Consider the following 17873-nt stretch of genomic DNA (forward strand, 5'->3'; position numbering starts at 1 on the left):
AGATCGACCGTGAGTTGAGACCAGTGTGAATTCGCATCAAAGCCAAGCGATCGGGCTACATTACACCGCCGACAATGCGAACCCGATTGGAATACTACCAAATCTCTCAGCAAGTCAAACGTCAAGTAAGTCGATGGGTAGGCCTAACGGCGACGAGAATTGAGTTGTCAAGCTAAGCTAGAGCGACCAAGATCCCAACTTAGATTGCGCGGTCACATCTGACGTCCGTCGCCAACGTCAGCCCTATTGTGTTCATGCGCCGTGACGGTAACCTCCGGTCGAAGTATCATCTTGGATCAGGGGAGCAATCGGATGAGGCGGGCGCCTTGTCAAAGATCAAGGGACACTCTAGACGAAACGAAGAAGCCCAAGAAGGCCCGACTCTGACAGACTAGCGAATAAACTCAGCGCTTGGACTGGGTTAAATTACCCACACCCCATGAACATGATCGCTTCGGTCCGTATACTCTGGAGAGCACTGCGAAACCTGGCTTGGAGAGCGTTGGCATGAACAGCGAAAGAGAGTTGTTCGCCGTTTCGAGTCCACGCCACGGCCAAATGTTAAGCTTTGGGGCTTGGACACCGACGTACACCGACGAAAGACCACTAGGTAGGGCAGTGGCCAATATGTGAGGTATGTAAGGACTGCATCCTCGTGAGTGTTGCAGTATCCATCACTCGCACATCCTGCAAGCTTCCCTTCAACCTCTTTTTTGACATTTTTGGCTACTCGCCGTCCTCTCTTTCAACATGCGTTTCTCCAACGCCGCCGCTCTCTTCTCTCTGGCCTCTGTAGGCTCGGCTGCTCCAGCCGTTCATGGCCACAAGCACGCGCACGCACGTGATCTCGGTTACGGTGGTGGCTACGGTGGTGGTCAGTACCAGGCTGGTATCTTCTACGTCAACTGGGCCATCTATGCGCGCAAGCACATGGTCACCGACCTCCCCGCCGACAAATTGACCAAGGTCAACTACGGTTTCGCCAACGTCAACAACCAGACTGGTGAAGTCATCCTTACCGACGAGTGGGCTGATCTTCAGTTCCCCTACCCCGGAGATGTTGCCACCAACGGTACCCAGTTGCTTGGTAACTTCAACCAGCTTTACAAGCTCAAGCAGCAGAACCGCAACCTGAAGGTCATCCTCTCAGTCGGAGGCTGGAGCTTCAGGGCCAACTTCAAGCCTGCTCTTGCCACTGCTGAGGGCAGACAGAAGTTCTGCGACAGTTCCATCCAGCTGATCGCTGACTTGGGTATCGATGGCCTTGACATCGACTGGGAGTACCCAGAGGATGAGACCGATGGCGACAACTTTGTCGACACCCTCATGCGCTGCCGCAAGGTATGAATCATGTTATTACGATTCGAATGATCGCAGGACTAACACCACAACAGACATTCGATGCCTACTCCGCAGTGAACGCCGCCGGCTACCACTTCGACCTTGGCATTTCCGCCCCAGCTGGTCCCGAACGTTTCGTCGTTATGCCCATTGCCAAGATGGACCCCTACGTTGACAACTGGAACCTGATGGCCTTCGACTACCAGGGCCCAGGTTTCTCCAACTACACTGGACACCTCAGCAACGTGTACCCCAGCTCCACCAACCCCAAGTCCACCAACGGCTGGAACAGCAAGTCAAAGTCTTTCGTCCCTTTCAACACCAAGCAGGCCATCGATTACTACAAGATGAACATCGCTTCCCCCGCCAAGATCCAGCTCGGTATGCCCCTCTACGGTCGCGGATTCGCCAACGTCGTCGACATGAGCAAGGACCAACGCGGCCTCGGCCAGAAGTTCAACGGATCTACTGCAGGAACCTGGGAGCCTGGTACCCTTGACTACAAGGTCCTTCCCGTGAACGGCAGCAAGGTCTACACCGACAAGGAGACTCTCGCCAGCTGGAGCTGGGACCCTATTGCTAAGGAGCTCGTCACTTTCGACACACCCAAGGTCGCCTCCTGGAAGACCGACTACTTGATGGATGAGGGTCTCGGTGGTGCTTGGTGGTGGGAGTCATCTGGTGACTTCCCGGCCACCAGCGACAAGAGCATCGTCTCTACCGTTGTCAAGAAGCTTGGTGGTCCCGAGAACTTTGTCCAGAACATGAACAACCTGTACTACCCCAAGTCCAAGTACTACAACATCCGCCCATCGGCCAACTCTACCTTGAGCCTGTTCTAGATAGTTGGTTGTAAGCGTCTCTGGCGCAGTAATGCGATCAGCTAGTTGATCATCAGTTTGGCACTTCCTTTCTTGAGAACCTTATTTTAGAAACCCTTTTACTTGCACTGTTGCTGCAAGACCTTAATGCAAGATACGCACGTGATGCAAATTCACGAGAAGCTCGCTCATCGAGTTAATAGACGTTTGACTTGACCACATTTGCCTTCCCTGCACTTTCTTGACCTCGTAGTACTGTTGAAACATGCCTCACATAGGAGCAGCCTCCAGGCTGGAGCACGTCATCATCGTGTAGCCAACTTCATAGTCTGATGCACAAGTAAGTGGTCTCTTCGATGCTGGAGCGCGCAGTCGAAGTCTGGTATGAAGACAGAAGGGAGTCGTGGTGATGCGTCATCCCCGCCAAACTAGCCCAGGAGGCCACGCGCAAAGGCTGCGGCTGCAAACGGACCCACTTCCAAAATGAGACCGGCTTGTACAACCCCACCAACATGAATGCCATCATATCACGACATTCCAACCAGCTTAGGGGCCTCTGCAAGCCATCTGGATCTAACAACATCCGGATCTGCTTGCGTGCGACACGATCAGTGAACAGCATGTCGCAGCCCGTGCGACCGCGGCGGTTCGCACCACTGGATCCCGCGAAAAAGAAGGAAGGGGACACTAGACCACTGCTAAAGGGCATTGTGTTTGATGTCGACGGCACGTTATGTATGTTTTCTGATGTCGTGCACCTGTGTTCATGTACTGAATGACTTAGGTCTGCCTCAAAACTACATGTTCGCAGAGATGCGATCAGCCCTGGGGATCGAAAAACCGACGGACATCCTGGACCACATCTACTCGCTACCTGAGGGCGAGCAAGAAAAAGCACAAGAGAAGATCCGGGACATTGAGCGCACCGCAATGAAGTCCCAACAGCCGCAGGCCGGGCTCGTAGAGCTCATGGAATATCTGGACTCTCGTGGCATCAAGAAGGGCATCTGCACACGCAACTTCGACGCACCTGTCACTCATCTGCTCACTACTTTTCTGCCAACATCAAAATTTAGCCCTGTCGTGACGCGAGAGTTCAGGCCACCCAAGCCCGACCCGGCAGGCATTCTGCACATTGCGAAGGACTGGATGCACGAAGACGGAGGAAAGAGTCTGATCATGGTTGGCGATTCAATTGACGACATGACGGCTGGTCATCGTGCGGGAGCTGCGACTGTGCTGCTAGTCAACGACGTCAACAAGCATCTTGCGGAGCACCAGCACACGGATCTCGTCGTTCAGCGGCTCGATGATCTCATCGGCATCCTTGAGAGTGGGTTCGAGGGGCGCGTAGAATCTAGCGAAGAGAAGTAGACCTCGGGATGCAGGAGGGCAGTAGAGGAAGCTGTCTGTAAGAGCAAACGTGCAATACGCATTAACGAAGTCAGTCATTATGCGTCTTGAGACATCGTGCCCGTACTGTTCGTTGCTTGATGCTCGCTGGAGCAACTTCGCTGCGATGGTTGGGCCAGGCTGCGTGCAGGCTGAGGTGCAGCACGGGCCGCCCTCGAGCGCCACTAGTCGTCACAGTGCCGACCCGCCGCCAATCCCATGAAGCTCTCACAAGCATTCTTGCGCTGCACACTATCCGGGACAAGAGCACTGAGACCATGCATGAGCCCACGCTTCTTTTCGCCAATGTTCAGATCCTGTAAGCATTGAGCCAGCCTGGAGATCAGCGCACTGCATGCATGAGCCGGCTATTGGTATGAGCATAAAAGGATGCATGCTGCGCAGATCTGTGCTCCTTCTAGCAGAACGGAACGGAGTTAGACAAAATTGGGCCGTTCCGCACTCGTGGGCCATGGAGCCCTGCAATGAACAGCGATACCCATCCCCAAAGCTGTGATGAGCGGTACGGCCTACTTTCTATATTCGAGACAACCGCGAGAGGCAAAGGGGAAGGTGCTTCAGAACGTTGTTACCTAAACACGGCTGGGGGTGATCAGCCATCACTCCAATCAAGAGCCGATCACGTTGATCCCGGAGGCTACCTGCATCATGTATTTGAAACATCTGGATACGATAGGTCACCTAGGTGACTACGTTGGGTGTCTAAATCTCCACGGCTTGGCAGTCCAGTATATGTCTGCTCCCGCCGTGATTACCATCGCAGTTTCCAACCCATCCGTCGCTTTCGTTTGCTGCCAAGCAACCAGGGTCGAGCATACATCTCCTTCTGTCCTGCCACTTCTGGTTCCACACGATCAACGTCGCCGGCTAGCATGAGGTACACCACTGCCGCCTTCACAGGCCTACTGGCCATTTCTGGTGTCAGCGCTGGATCTACCTCCCGTACTTCTCACATCGAGGGCAACGAAGTTGTCGAACGTCTGAGCACTGTACCTGAGGGATGGAGCGAGATTGGTGTTCCAGCGCCCGAGCGCAAGCTCCATTTCCGCATTGCAGTACGCTCGGTAAGTCATCGCGAAGCAGATCAGGAAGGCTTTCATGGTTGAGATATTGAGAGTCGAATACTGATCATCGCAGGCAAACCCAGACCTGTTTGAGAGGACGCTCTTGGAGGTTTCAACTCCCAGCCACCCCCGCTACGGCCAGCACCTCAAGCGAGACGAACTGAAGGATCTCATCAAGCCAAGAGCCGACTCAACTGCAAATGTGCTCAACTGGCTCGAGCAATCCGGTGTCGAGCCTCGAGACATCCAGAATGACGGCGAATGGATCAACTTTCTCGCTCCTGTGAAGCGCGCAGAACAGATGATGGGCACCACGTTCAAGACCTACCAGAGCCAGGCACGCCCTGGAGTCAAGAGGACTCGCTCGTTGGGCTACTCTGTCCCCGTGGAGGTTCGCAGCCACATTGACATGATCCAACCTACTACTCGCTTCGGTCAAATGCGCGCCGAGGATAGCCAAGTCCTCACACAGGAAATTGCGCCTTTCTCCAAGCTTGCTGCTGTTAATGCCACGTGTAACACAAGGATCACGCCGGATTGTCTCGCAGACCTATACAACTTCCAAGGCTATGACGTTAGCGACCAGGCCAACATAACAATCGGAGTGAGCGGGTTCCTTGAACAATATGCTCGTTTCAACGATCTCGACCTGTTCACACAAAGGTTTTCTCAAAGTCTCGCTGGTAAAAGCTTTGGAGTACAGTCTGTCAACGATGGACCATTTCCCCAGAACTCATCGGCCAACAGCGTCGAGGCCAATCTCGACATCCAGTACACAGCCGGCCTGGTGAACATATCAACCACGTTTTACACTGTTCCAGGACGAGGACTGTTGGTTCCTGATCTTGATCAGCCAGATGAGGACGACAACAATAATGAGCCCTACTTGGATTTCTTCACTTACCTCGTGGGTCTGGAGGACGAAGAGCTGCCCCAAGTACTAACCACTTCGTACGGTGAGACGGAGCAAAGCGTCCCTGCCGAGTACGCCAAGAAGGTCTGCGATATGATCGGTCAGCTCGGTACTCGTGGCGTCTCAGTCATCTTCTGTAAGTATCGGTTCGAGCTTGGAGGCGAAAATGTCACCAGACGTCATCAACCACGATGTCTGGGGGTAGTGTCGTCTCTAAACTCAATCCTAACCCAACCTTTCCATCGATATAAACATGAGTGCTAACAATACTCAGCCAGCGGTGATACTGGTCCAGGCTCTGCTTGCCAGACCAATGACGGCAAGAACACGACCCGTCTCCAGCCAATCTTCCCCGCCTCATGCCCCTACGTCACCTCCGTAGGTGGCACTCGCGGAGTAGAGCCTGAGCGTGCTGTTGATTTCTCTTCTGGCGGCTTCTCTGATCTGTGGCCCCGCCCAGCGTACCAAGAGAAGGCTGTCTCCGACTACCTCGGCAAGCTTGGGTCTCAATGGGAAGGCCTTTACAACCCCAACGGCCGTGGATTCCCTGATGTCGCCGCTCAAGGACTAGGTTTCCAGGTAATTTATACTCCCTGTACGAACTGTATGTGAGACAAATACTGACTTTCCTTCTCTAGGTGGTTGATAAGGGTCGACTGTCGTCTGTTGGAGGAACTAGTGCCTCAGCGCCCGTCTTCGCTTCGGTCGTTGCGCTTCTCAATAACGCTCGCATTGCGGCTGGCATGCCTTCACTCGGTTTCCTGAACCCTTGGATCTACGAGCAGGGCTACAAGGGTTTAAATGACATTGTCGATGGAGGTTCTCGTGGTTGCACTGGTCGTTCCATCTACTCCGGACTTCCAACCGCACTTGTGCCTTACGCTTCCTGGAATGCGACGGAGGGATGGGATCCTGTGACCGGTTATGGTACACCCGATTTCGAGCAACTGGTTCGCCTCGTAACTGCGCCGCAGTACGGCCAGCGCCGCGTTCGTCGTGGAGGCCTACATGGAGAAGCATAGTGCAAGCAAAGACTTGTGACCTTCTTTACCTAGATATCTCTCCATCAATAGAGCAATTCCTATCATGAAATTGGCACTCTGGAGCCCACATTGACGCAAGATTTTCCAGTTTGCTTGCTTTATTTCAGTGTAGTCGATATCAAAACGCGCCCCTCAGTGACGATGGCGGCTTCTCCGGGTGCGCGACCAATCAGCCACTTGACGAGCGGAAGCCACAACCGATTGTTGCTGACATGCTGACACTCTCACAAACCTTGAATGCACCTCAAGCCATAGTCCTGCAGACATCATTTCAAAAATCGTTGCTTCAGACCCTTTAGAGGAGACGAGAAAGCCCATGTGTTCGATTGACCACATTGTTTTCGTCACAGCGACTCGCCACAGCATCGGTTTTCGCGAGCTTCCTCATGCGGTTAAAGCGCACAAGACTTATCTGCGCCGAAGCATGACAAGCATCCGCCATGGTGCTTGATCCTTCGACACCTGTATGGGAGCGATTTTCTCGAAGGCCGACCTCAGCCAATCACGCAGCTCGACCGTCCTTTGCCCCAGTACCTGACGACGCGCACTGAGCCTACGGTGGCCCCGGATTGCGGCCAGAGATAAGAGTTGGTGTCCAACAAGCCCGAAGAGATAGTTCCCCGTCCACTATCAAGAAATACGAAGTGGACCTGCCAGTGCTTGAAGTCAGTGGCGGCATCTTTGGCGGGCCTTGGAGAAGCTTTGCGCCGTTAGCTTCGGTCCCCCAGTGTGGTCGTGTGTCTAGTCGCATGCATGCCCCGCCTCCATCGCGGTCGTACCTGGAAAACAGTACCAGCATCATGAGCAATCGCAGGAATGTCGACTCCCATCGCGCCATGTTCAAATGTCAACTACACAACTTCGCGATCGTGCGCGTACAACTATACTAGAGTATAGCGGAGCTCATGCGCAGGGTCAAGCGTTTGAATGATTTCGGTGTGCTTCGGGGGTAAGCAACAATATGCGACGGAACTTCACGCCTGCCTAATCAGGTAAAGAGCTGGAGCTATGTTCGCCATGAGCTATCTGTGTTTGTGCAGGTACAGGAAGATGTAGGCCGCGTCGCGTGCGTGGTAGACCCGAAGTGACGTCGGTCTGGCGCTCGACGCTTTTACTTCAAGAAGGCTGGGCTGCCCGCTCGGTTCCCTCTTCTTCACGGCCATTGATAGTCACAGCACGAGCTTGACTAACAAACAACCCCGGCACTGCGATCGCGAAGCACGTCAAGATGCAGCTTCTTTCACTCCTCGCTGTTGGTGGCCTCACAGCAAGCGTTTCCGCACGAAGCGCTCGCTCTGTCGGCAAGAAGACGGAACTTCCTCGTCCTCGTCTGACTGTCCCCGAGACCAGTCTTCGCCCTCACAAGCGTCAGACCACTCAGATCATCACCACTGAGGCGTCCAAGGGTATGTTAAGTACTATCTTTTACACAACACTAGCTAATGATCCCCAGCATTCGCTGTCAACGGAACTGCGGGAGCGATCCCCGACGTCGACTTCGACATTGGCGAGTCCTACGCTGGTCTTTTACCCATCAGCGATGCCGCCAACGAGACCTCTGAACTGTACTTCTGGTTCTTCCCATCCGAGAACCCAGACGCGGATGACGAGATCACCATCTGGCTGAACGGTATGATCATTCCCACGCACATGATCAATTCCCTCTAACATATGTCACAGGTGGCCCAGGTTGCTCTTCTCTAGAGGGATTCCTTCAAGAGAATGGTCCCATCTCCTGGCAATACGGCAGCGGCCCAGCAGCTGTATACAACCCCTGGAACTGGGCCAACCTTACCAACATGGTCTGGGTCGAACAGCCCGTAGGAACCGGATTCACCCAAGGAAACGCTACCGCGACCTCCCAGGAGGAAACCGCTGAGGAGTTCCTCGGCTTCTTCAAGAACTTCATCGACACATTCGGTCTGCAGAACCGCAAGGTGTACATCACTGGCGAGTCGTACGCCGGACGCTACGTCCCTTACATCGCCGATGCCATGTTGAGCAAGAACGACTCCTGCTACTACGACGTCAAGGGCATCATGTTCTACGACCCCAGTGTGGCCGAGGACGTCCTGCTAGAGGACATCCCAGCTGTGCCCTTCGTCGACCAATGGGCCGGTCTCTTCAACTTCAACCAGACCTTCATGGACGACATCCACAACCGCTCCGAGGCCTGCGGCTACACCGAGTACATGGAGAAGTACCTCACTTTCCCTCCTCCCAGCAAGCTCCCGTACCCCGAGAAGGACGCCAAGACCGAAGGTTGCGGACTGTGGGAAGACATCTACAACGCCGTCTTCTACACCAACCCTTGCTTTGACGTCTACGCCATCGCCACCACCTGCCCTCTCCTCTGGGATGTTCTCGGTTTCCCAGGTTCTTTCGACTACCTCCCTCCCAACACCGAGATCTACTTCAACCGCACCGAAGTCCAGAAGGCCATCAACGCACCCATCCAGCCATGGGCTGAGTGCTCCAACGGCGTTCTCGACACCGACTCGTCTCCCCAGTCGTCCTGGGAAGTTATCCCCCGCGTCATCGACGCCCTAGACCGCACCGTCATCGCACACGGCGAGCTCGACTACATCCTGCTCTACAATGGTACTCTCATGGCTATCCAGAACATGACTTGGGGCGGCATGCAAGGTTTCCAGAACCCGCCTGTCGATGACTTCTACGTCCCTTACCACGAAGACTTGAGCCTTACAAGTTTGAGCGCCAAGGGCCTCATGGGCAAGACCATCACTGAGAGGAAGCTCACATATGTTCAGCAGGCTCTGAGTGGACACATGGTACCCCAGTACCAGCCTAGCAGCGCGTACCGCCAGCTTGAGTTCTTGCTTGGACGTATTGAGAGTTTGACCAGCCGGGAGCCTTTCACCACGCTGCCCAAGATCCCGCAGAGCAACGAGACCAGTGAGTAATTACCCATGTACGAACTGCATGTGAGACAAACACTGACTTCGTACACCCATCTTTAGGTATCGTTTCTCGGGATCTGGGCGCCATGGGTGGAGAGTTCAAGAAGTGGTTCTAGACTATCAGTATGCCCGTTTAATGGTATAACGCAATGAATACGACTACGTGATGTAACTCATGAAGCATGCGTGATGTTTGCGTAGATTGATTGTGCTACTGTGATGTCAAAACAACATTAACCGGCAACGTTCTCAGCTACCCTGCGCCCATCATTACCCAACACCCCTTCTTGTCTCTGCGCCCTCTCCTCCGGCACTTCAGCAAAGATCTTGGTGATGGCCTCAATGGTGGTATTCCCCCCACTGAAGACGACGCCAATGTTCCAGCCCTTGTCCCCAGCCTCCCTCTCCACCATCTTCCTGAAGTCCTCGTTGTACAGTATAGTCGCCAGACCCACGACCGCGCTCGGCTCGACGAAGCACTTCATCCTCTCCAACACCAGCTTCATCGCGTCTTTGATATTCTGCTCTGTGACGGCGTAGAGACTGTGCACGTATTCCTTGTTTGAAATAACACCCCATGTATGGTCACCGAGGGGCGTACGCAGACCATCCGCGATAGTCAAGGTCTTGACGCTGGTAACGCGTTCGCCCGCTTCGACGCCCCTCCTCGCATCGTCACCACCCTGGAAACTAGGTTCTGCGCCGAAGACGCGTACCCCAGTGCCGTGGAGAGCGACTGCGATGCCACTCAGCATGCCGCCGCCACCACAGGGCGCGATGACTGCGTCGAGCTTGTCGCCGCTTCCCAGAAGCTTGCTGACTTGATCCTGTATCTCCAACGCCATGGTGCCCTGGCCGAGTATGATGTGGGGATGGTCGTAGGGAGGGATCAGGGCAGCGCCTGTGTCCTTGATTACGTCTGCGACGACGGCTTCGCGTTCGGTGCTCGTGGAGCCGGAGAAGTGGATGTTGGCGTCTTGTGACCGCGTGCCTGCTATCTTCGAGGGCGTGGATATGGAGGGCATGACGATGTGTGCGGGTATAGAGAAGGTTCTTGCGGCAAGCGCGAGGGCCTGCGCATGGTTTCCTGTTGATGTCAGTCCTGCCTGCCTCGTATGATCATAAGTAGACGTACCGCTGCTGTGTGTGACTACTCCCTTCCTCTGCACTTCTTCCAATCCGTCCTGCTCGATCAATCGCGTGACGGCATGGAAAGCGCCGCGTACTTTGAAGGCGCCGATGCGCTGGAAGTTTTCGCACTTGAAGAAGAGGTTTACCTTGGGCTTAGCGGGTTCTTGGCCTTCCCATTGTGTTCCATGGAGTGCTTCTGGAGCTTGAGGCGTATTGGCGAGAGTGTTTAAGGTGGTGTTGGTCAAGACGGGCGTGTCGTGGATGTGCGGCTTGATGAGGGCGTGGGCGGCTTCGACCGAGGCGCGCGTCAGGGAGGCATGGGGGGCTGCGGAGGACATGGCTGCCACTGGAGAGAGCGGCGATGAGCTGGATGCATCCTGATTAAGACTGTTCAGGATGTGACTCAATGGGGGACCCGGGTACAATGGTGGGGAAGATAGCGCGGAGAGGAAGGTAAGGCAGACAGCGGGGACGCTCCGCACGGGTCGCGCCTTCTGGCCCAACACGCGACGGATACTTTTCCGAGTTTCTCCTCCACGCCTCTCTACTACCTTGACGCGCCTTTCGACACAACGGCAGCTTGTCCATGTACAGTAGTTACGACGATGCCTTTACCCCAAATTCGCTGTTTCAAGTAAGACGCCAGACAAGTGCTCACCGAGTCGTTGTTTACCACCCACGCGCCTGCAATGTCTGCCATTGCCATTGCCAACGTTTCGATCCAAGAAGAACTCAAGTGTCATTCTGGCCGACCTGTCTCTTTCTTCATACTAAGCTGCCAGGGTCACCTATTATGTATACCTTATTCGACACCATGATGGGACCCACTTGCAAACCACGGTTCCATTCCTCCATCTCCCATAGTTACGTGACTTCGAATTATGCGATGCTAACAAAAGGAAGATCCTGTTCCTCTGAATCGGACTCTCATATCTACTCGAACAGTTCGGCAATATCTATATCGCACTAAAGGTCGGTGAAACCGGAAGTCCTTGCAATCGGGTCAAGATCACGTCGGTACGCAGCAACCACACACCCAGAAGAGATGAACAGCCAAGTCGACTCCCCACTCGGACAGCTGGTTGAAATGTTCGGAGGACTGACCATGGCAGAGATCGGTTCCCACTCGACTCACACCACCCTTAGTGCACTGGACTCACTAACCTCGACTTTACCAATGGATAACGCGCCATCATCAGTTTCCAACGACTTATCAAGTCGACCCATCTCCTCAACCCAGTCCGAAGAGATGATTTCTCCATCGACTACGAATCCGCACCTCCCTAACGAGCTGATTATCCAAATCCTCCATCACGCTCTTCATCTCCGCCCCGGCTCATCCGGGCCACGACTACCTGTTTGCGCTGATCGATTTCAGAGCCATGTATCCCGCAACGGTCGCTTGGGTAGGCATCTGGTTATATCCAAGTCACTCTATCCCCTCGTTCTAGAGGCTTTCTACCGCGAGAACGAGTTTCGATGCGCCCCAGTCCCGAGAACGCAGTATGTGGAACGCGGGGAAAGTCCTGTCTTGCTGCCCCCGCCACATGCCAGACAGCATATTCGGCGACTGGAGTTGATGATCTATTTGGACTGCTCTAGTCGGGATTTCACCACTTCGTACCAGTGGCACCCACTCGTCAAGCTTTGCTCTGGAAGGGCCAGACTTACTAGAGTCGAATTCTTGCGCTTGGTGATAAAAGAAGCCCCGGGCATACATTGTGGAGAAAAAACTGTTTTGAACCGACTAAGGGATGAGGGTTTTGTAATTAGGGCGAAGAAAGAGGTGGTCATAGAAGGTTGGTGGCAGGCAGAGCCATTTATCAAGGTGGAGGCTGAGGTAGTGAAATGGATATAACAGTTCGTCAGGAGTAGAAGTCTCCCTCACATTATTAGCAGTCATAAGGAACTTCATAAGTCAGCCAGGAGTTCTTTAATGTACTATCAGAGATCAATCATGCACCTAATAATTGAGCCTGAAGACATATGTAGCACTGGAAATCATCGCATTGAAACATGTCACAATAGCCAAGAGGTACTCTCAGTAATCACAAGCAACATTCACGATGCACAAAAGCATGTTGGAGAAGACAATGGATCTTATTCTGCACTACACTATGGCAATGACCAAGCCAGGAGACGACAAACCCCACAAACCACCACAAACAATTCACAAATGTGCCCAGAGTCCACTCACCATGGCGCTCCTCAAGCCGATGATGCGAGCCTCGCCGGTGATGTTGCACTCATCACGAGCGCCGATCATGAACCGGCCCCCGTCGTAGATAGCGACCGCCGCCGCGGAGTCGGGGTTGCTGAAGATTGGAACGATGTGAAGCTGGATCGTCCTCAGATCCTGGAAGGTCATCAGATCAGAGAGCGTCCGCAAGGTGTGGGCACTACGGCAGTGCTTGAAGAGGTCGGCCGTGTTGCGGAAGTATATCCTGTTGTCGAGGATGCGGTCAGGAAGCACAGTCGGCTCTCCTGCGTAGCTGTCGGTCAGGACAAGCTGCACCCGGATGTGGCGGAGGAAGCGGAGGGGGTGGATAGGGGGCATGAGTGGCGTGCGGTGTGATGTCGTCGAGATGAAGTCGAAATAGTTTTCCTCGTAGAAAATTTGAAGAGCGACCACGTGGAATTGACGAGAGACGACGGAGATATTGTGCAGCATGCACTTGTTGAGCATAGCGAAGCGTGTGGCGTTGATTGGCCTGCCCCGAGGCGAGACCGAGGAGAAGATGAGGATATTCATGAGAATCATCTTGAGGATCTCGTTGGGGAGAACAACGCTCGGACGAGGCGCAGGCGTCACCATTGTGATGGTGTTTCGAGAAGACATCGTGCTTGTAGCCGATGTGAGTGGAGGTGATGAGGAAGCGTGTTGTGCTTTGAGGTGTGTGAGAAGGTTTGAAAGTGCTCGGAAAAAGAAGGTTGAAGGCGACTTTGTACTGGAGAAGTGAGGAACTTTCAGGCTGAGGGAACTGAAGGGAGGCAGGGGGACGCCAGTTTATATAGACAGAGGGAGACCCTCTAGCGTCTCCTCTAGAAGAACGGTACGCCGCTGAAGAAGAGCGAGGAAGTCTGAAGCTTCCTAATTTTCCAGAATGGAAGCATGAAGTCTGCGATGAAACCGGGCCCTTGCCCTATCATATGGCCTCTGATTCGTTCTGGGGCTGTCCATTCTATGTCCTTCACCGCACTAGTAGCCTTCATATCTGACTAGACGTCTTCTTTAGGCTCCGATTGGCGGCAGAAAGGCTACCGGAGACCTTCTGGCAGTATGAATGCTGCCTTGGCAGTGAATCAATCACTAGTGATGCTTCTTTCAGCGACGATGGAAGAAGAATGAATCGAGTATGTCCAGGACTAGATCTAAAAGGGGTAGGTGGCTTCCTTGGATATCCGTACGAGTCCGGCGAATTAAGACACTTATACGACGGCGTGGCTCTGTTGGTACCAAGTGAAAGGGTGAGGGCTACGATGGTGGGAGGCCGAAGCAATCGCTGAGGTAGAGGAGCCTTCCAAAGATTGGGAAAATGACTTCCAGGAGGCTGCACGTGTGGATAAAGCTGTGCCATCCTGCAAGAAGAGATCAAGTAGTGTCTGACACCTTCAGTCTTGCTTTACTTGCGGTGGAAGCACCATGAAGCTGGCTGGAGTCAGCTATGGCGTTCGTTTGCCAGGTTTTCCTTTGCGTTGCACAGCTGGCTGCGTCCGCGGGGAAGCTGTTACCAAACACCGACCACCAATATCGACACCGAAATTTTGGAGCACCAGCTGCACCCCCAGTTGATGAAGCGACAGCACAGGAAGTGAGCTGTACCCATCGCATACTTCTCACGAGACGAACCAGACCTTTTGCCCGCAGTCGTTGCCGATGCAAGCTGCCGCGCCTGCTCCTCTCGAACCCCGACGACCCTCCCCCCTCTTCTCCGCAACGGCGGCGACAACGAGTTGAAGGAACTTGGACGAGATGACAACAAGAATAATGCCCGAACAACTGCACTGTGCAAGATAGGCCAGCTGAGGAGACAAGAGTGGTGACTCCGGGGCAAGAAAACTCTTCAGCTTCGACGCGGGAGGGTGTCGCAACAAGCCAACGAGAAGGAACATGAAAAGCGGCTGTGGAAGACAGCGCGATGGCAGCATGAAGACGCCACTTCAATGCTCATCGAAAAGAGATCCAGAGAGCAGGCCGGGCACAGGCGATACCAGGACACCATGTAGGCAAACCTCGGCGGAGAAGAGCCATGTGAACCTGGAGATACATTAGTCGGTGGTCACAGAGGACGGAATTTGGCAAATCAGGTTAGAATCATGGCAATAGTATCAGAGACAACAGGTCGCAGTCGCCACGCTGCGCGGCAGGACACACATCAGCGGACGCGAAAGTCGAGGTCCAGGACTAATGGGTGCATGGGCGCATGGCACGCATACGAACAAGCTCGTGGTCTGCGAACCGTACCTCGAACGTACCCCAGGATATACACTGCTACATCGCTCGTAGAGCGCATAACCTTAGGGTAAGTTTCGGTATCAGGATCGCGACACGTTGAGAACGAGCTTATTCGTACTGTGGGGTGTCGCAATACCGTGAGAGGGACCTGTAAACATATTAGTTGACGTCAATGAGTGCAAATTTCACAGGTCAATAGCAAGGCAATGAGGCAAGGTGTTGGTGTAGGAAAGATGGAGGTCCTAGGCAGCTGGGCAAGATTGAACTTCCGCCTTGGTCTGTGCACGCTAGCATGGTCATCTCCGTCGCCGGCCATGATCGCTCCCAGTCATCTCCTACAACCTTGGCAATTACACACCGCTTCCCATGCGCGAAATCGACAATACATCGTGATATGCTATGACCAAGAGGTCCCATGCCAACATAGCCTCCTCGCAAGCAGAACCTCCAGAGCGGCAGACGTCCTACGATGGGGAGCGTAGCGGAAGCCACGAGGACGGGGATGGCTCGTCGCTGAAGAAACCGCGATCGTTCATGGCGACCTTGGTATGTGGTCAAGAAATGACATGCACTGCTCTGCTGACTAGAGAAGGCTTGCGACATCTGCAGATCGAGGAAGACGCGCTGTGATGAAGATCGGCCAAGATGCGGCTACTGTAGGAACATGAACTTGGAGTGCACGTATCAGGCACCACGCAGTACGAAGAAAGACCAGTCATTGACTTTGGCAATTAATGCAATTCGAAGACTGGAAGCAAAGATCGAAGACCTGACAACGGCGATCAATACGCCCAAGCCGTCGTCTACATTACCACTTTCGCCGGCAGGGCCCATCAACGACCATCAGTCACCCCACACCATCTTCTCACAACCAAGTCCAGGATACCACGTCTCGGCGATGCCCTCTCACCACTCCCATAATGGCCGGCTAAGCATACACGACTTAGCTATGTCTCCACAAGTCGTGGGATCTCCCGCCAAAAGTCCCTTCCCCGTGATGGAAGTTCAAGGCGCAGTAAATCTTTCCTTCAGTCAACATCGTGTCGCACTCTGGCCGGCCATACAGCAAATACTCCCTAACGGTTTCGTCACTGTTCGAGCAGAGCTTCCGGAGGACTATATAGTCGATATTGAAAATAGGCGAGCGCACTTGCCGATACACATCGATCGTCCCTACGGCACTGTCCCTGAGAGCTGGCTGATGAGCCTCCCGCAATCGGCAGTCAAAGGCCTTGCAGACGCCTATTTTGCCGTCTTCCACCGTAACACGCCGATTCTTGACAAGTATCATTTCTTCTCAAGCACACTAGGCACAGCTATGGAGAACGAGTTCGGGTACGACGTGGAGTCTGCGCTGGTACTCAACGTGCTTGCCTTAGGTTGCTTAGCTGTCAAGGCTCACGAGGAAGGCGACTTTGCTCTTCCCTCGCGCCACTCTCCAGCCAGACGTGGCTTCGTGCACCCGGATTGGTACGAACTCGTTGCAGATGATCCACCGGGGCTCAAATTCTTCAACGAAGCAAGGCATCGCTTCGGCTTCCTCATGTGCGATAACGACGTTCAAGCAGGTCAGTTTTACATGCTTTCGACTCTGTATTATGCTCAGATTCTCCGGCCTCTCGATTCTTGGACCACCGTGAACAGGGCGGCCCTCTGTTGCGCTAGCATTCTCACCCGCACGGGAGCGATTGACTATGACACATGGGAGGGCGATATGTTATCACGACTGTTTTGGTGTACTTTGATGTACGAAACAGTCATCACGCAGGAACTGGACCTACTTCCGCATAGCGGCCTGTTAGACTACGAGCCAGATACGCCTCTACCGAAGTTTACCCAATGCCCACGGCCAAAGACGTCCATATCGGGATTGCTTACCGATGAAGAGGACTCCTTCTTCAACTTCCACTTCCTCGCTCAAGCGGCCCATCGCATCATCCTGACACGCGTGAAGCAGAGCCTGTATACCTTTGCGGAGAAAGACGGCTACCCCAGCGCCAGTTTGACAGCCGAAATGCATCACCAACTAGAGCAGTGGCGCGCAAACCTCCCACCGTCGCTCCAATTCTCCGACACCGACAACGCAAGTGACTCGCCCAGCCCTGCACACGTCATCGCGAAGGCCATGCTGCGAAGTCGCTACCTCGTCGCTAAGTTCCACATCGGCCGTCCGTTCCTCTACAAAGCGCTGCATGCACCAGCGTACACCAGTGATGCAGAGTACAACAAGGTGCGCGAGGGTCTGCGCGGTGGGATGTACTGGCCAACTACCATGGGTCTTTGCACGCAAATGTTGTCAGCTCTACCAATCAAGTTTGGGTGGTGTTGTCAGTGCTTTGGACAGGTGCTATTGTTTCACGCCGTAGCGCAGTCGCCAGACCCAAGATTACGAGAAACGCTGCCGGAAGGATGGCGCGAGTGGGTAGGTATCATGATGAGCCTGATCGAGAGTTGTGCGAGAAGCAGTCCTGGTATTGCAAAGGACTACGAGCTATTGCGCTTGTTGGACGCCTAGCTCCAGAAGTGTAGTCTGGACACGCTTGCGAAACTCTACAGATTGCTGCTGTAACGTCAGTGTAGTCCGTAGGTATACAGCCAACATGATTAAATTCATAACGAGTTCGCGTGAGACCCTGCGTCACGCTGCCAGATGTAACACGGTACCACAGATACTCGAGCCAGGCTTTTGTCAGCCGTCGTCGTCGCATTTGGGCACTCAACGTACGACTAATTCTGCGTTTCAGCAAAAGTCAATTGCGAGAAGGTCGAG

The 17873-nt window shown here is 53.9% G+C and overlaps 8 protein-coding genes across 8 annotated transcripts; 6 read left to right on the plus strand and 2 right to left on the minus strand.

Moving 5' to 3' along the window:
• Positions 1-74: 74 nt before the first annotated feature.
• On the plus strand, positions 75-395 carry J4E86_001901 (uncharacterized protein; the record flags this gene model as incomplete). Its single annotated transcript, XM_051442464.1, has 2 exons — positions 75-125; positions 204-395. 2 exons carry the CDS (start codon positions 75-77, stop codon positions 393-395), a joined length of 243 nt encoding a protein of 80 aa, XP_051306052.1.
• A 355-nt stretch (positions 396-750) lies between these two features.
• Positions 751-2183, plus strand: J4E86_001902 (uncharacterized protein; the record flags this gene model as incomplete). Its single annotated transcript, XM_051442465.1, has 2 exons — positions 751-1341; positions 1395-2183. The coding sequence occupies 2 exons, from the start codon at positions 751-753 to the stop codon at positions 2181-2183; spliced, it is 1380 nt and encodes a 459-aa protein (XP_051306053.1).
• Positions 2184-2674: 491 nt separating this feature from the next.
• J4E86_001903 (uncharacterized protein) lies at positions 2675-3536 on the plus strand (the record flags this gene model as incomplete). Its single annotated transcript, XM_051442466.1, has 2 exons — positions 2675-2897; positions 2947-3536. The coding sequence occupies 2 exons, from the start codon at positions 2675-2677 to the stop codon at positions 3534-3536; spliced, it is 813 nt and encodes a 270-aa protein (XP_051306054.1).
• Positions 3537-4447: 911 nt separating this feature from the next.
• On the plus strand, positions 4448-6574 carry J4E86_001904 (uncharacterized protein; the record flags this gene model as incomplete). The annotated part of the gene is made up of 4 exons (XM_051442467.1): positions 4448-4639; positions 4713-5688; positions 5827-6131; positions 6191-6574. The coding sequence occupies 4 exons, from the start codon at positions 4448-4450 to the stop codon at positions 6572-6574; spliced, it is 1857 nt and encodes a 618-aa protein (XP_051306055.1).
• A 1249-nt stretch (positions 6575-7823) lies between these two features.
• J4E86_001905 (uncharacterized protein) lies at positions 7824-9632 on the plus strand (the record flags this gene model as incomplete). The annotated part of the gene is made up of 4 exons (XM_051442468.1): positions 7824-8001; positions 8049-8225; positions 8276-9511; positions 9577-9632. The coding sequence occupies 4 exons, from the start codon at positions 7824-7826 to the stop codon at positions 9630-9632; spliced, it is 1647 nt and encodes a 548-aa protein (XP_051306056.1).
• A 117-nt stretch (positions 9633-9749) lies between these two features.
• J4E86_001906 (uncharacterized protein) lies at positions 9750-10985 on the minus strand (the record flags this gene model as incomplete). The annotated part of the gene is made up of 2 exons (XM_051442469.1): positions 9750-10603; positions 10652-10985. 2 exons carry the CDS (start codon positions 10983-10985, stop codon positions 9750-9752), a joined length of 1188 nt encoding a protein of 395 aa, XP_051306057.1.
• Positions 10986-12817: 1832 nt separating this feature from the next.
• On the minus strand, positions 12818-13462 carry J4E86_001907 (uncharacterized protein; the record flags this gene model as incomplete). The annotated part of the gene is made up of 1 exon (XM_051442470.1): positions 12818-13462. The coding sequence occupies one exon, from the start codon at positions 13460-13462 to the stop codon at positions 12818-12820; it is 645 nt and encodes a 214-aa protein (XP_051306058.1).
• Positions 13463-16100: 2638 nt separating this feature from the next.
• Positions 16101-17618, plus strand: J4E86_001908 (uncharacterized protein; the record flags this gene model as incomplete). Its single annotated transcript, XM_051442471.1, has 2 exons — positions 16101-16671; positions 16861-17618. 2 exons carry the CDS (start codon positions 16101-16103, stop codon positions 17616-17618), a joined length of 1329 nt encoding a protein of 442 aa, XP_051306059.1.
• Between the last annotated feature and the right edge of the window lie 255 nt (positions 17619-17873).

Source organism: Alternaria arbusti, assembly GCF_024043155.1.
Source record: "Alternaria arbusti strain BMP 1465 chromosome Unknown scaffold_2, whole genome shotgun sequence".
Classification (NCBI taxonomy): domain Eukaryota; kingdom Fungi; phylum Ascomycota; class Dothideomycetes; order Pleosporales; family Pleosporaceae; genus Alternaria; species Alternaria arbusti.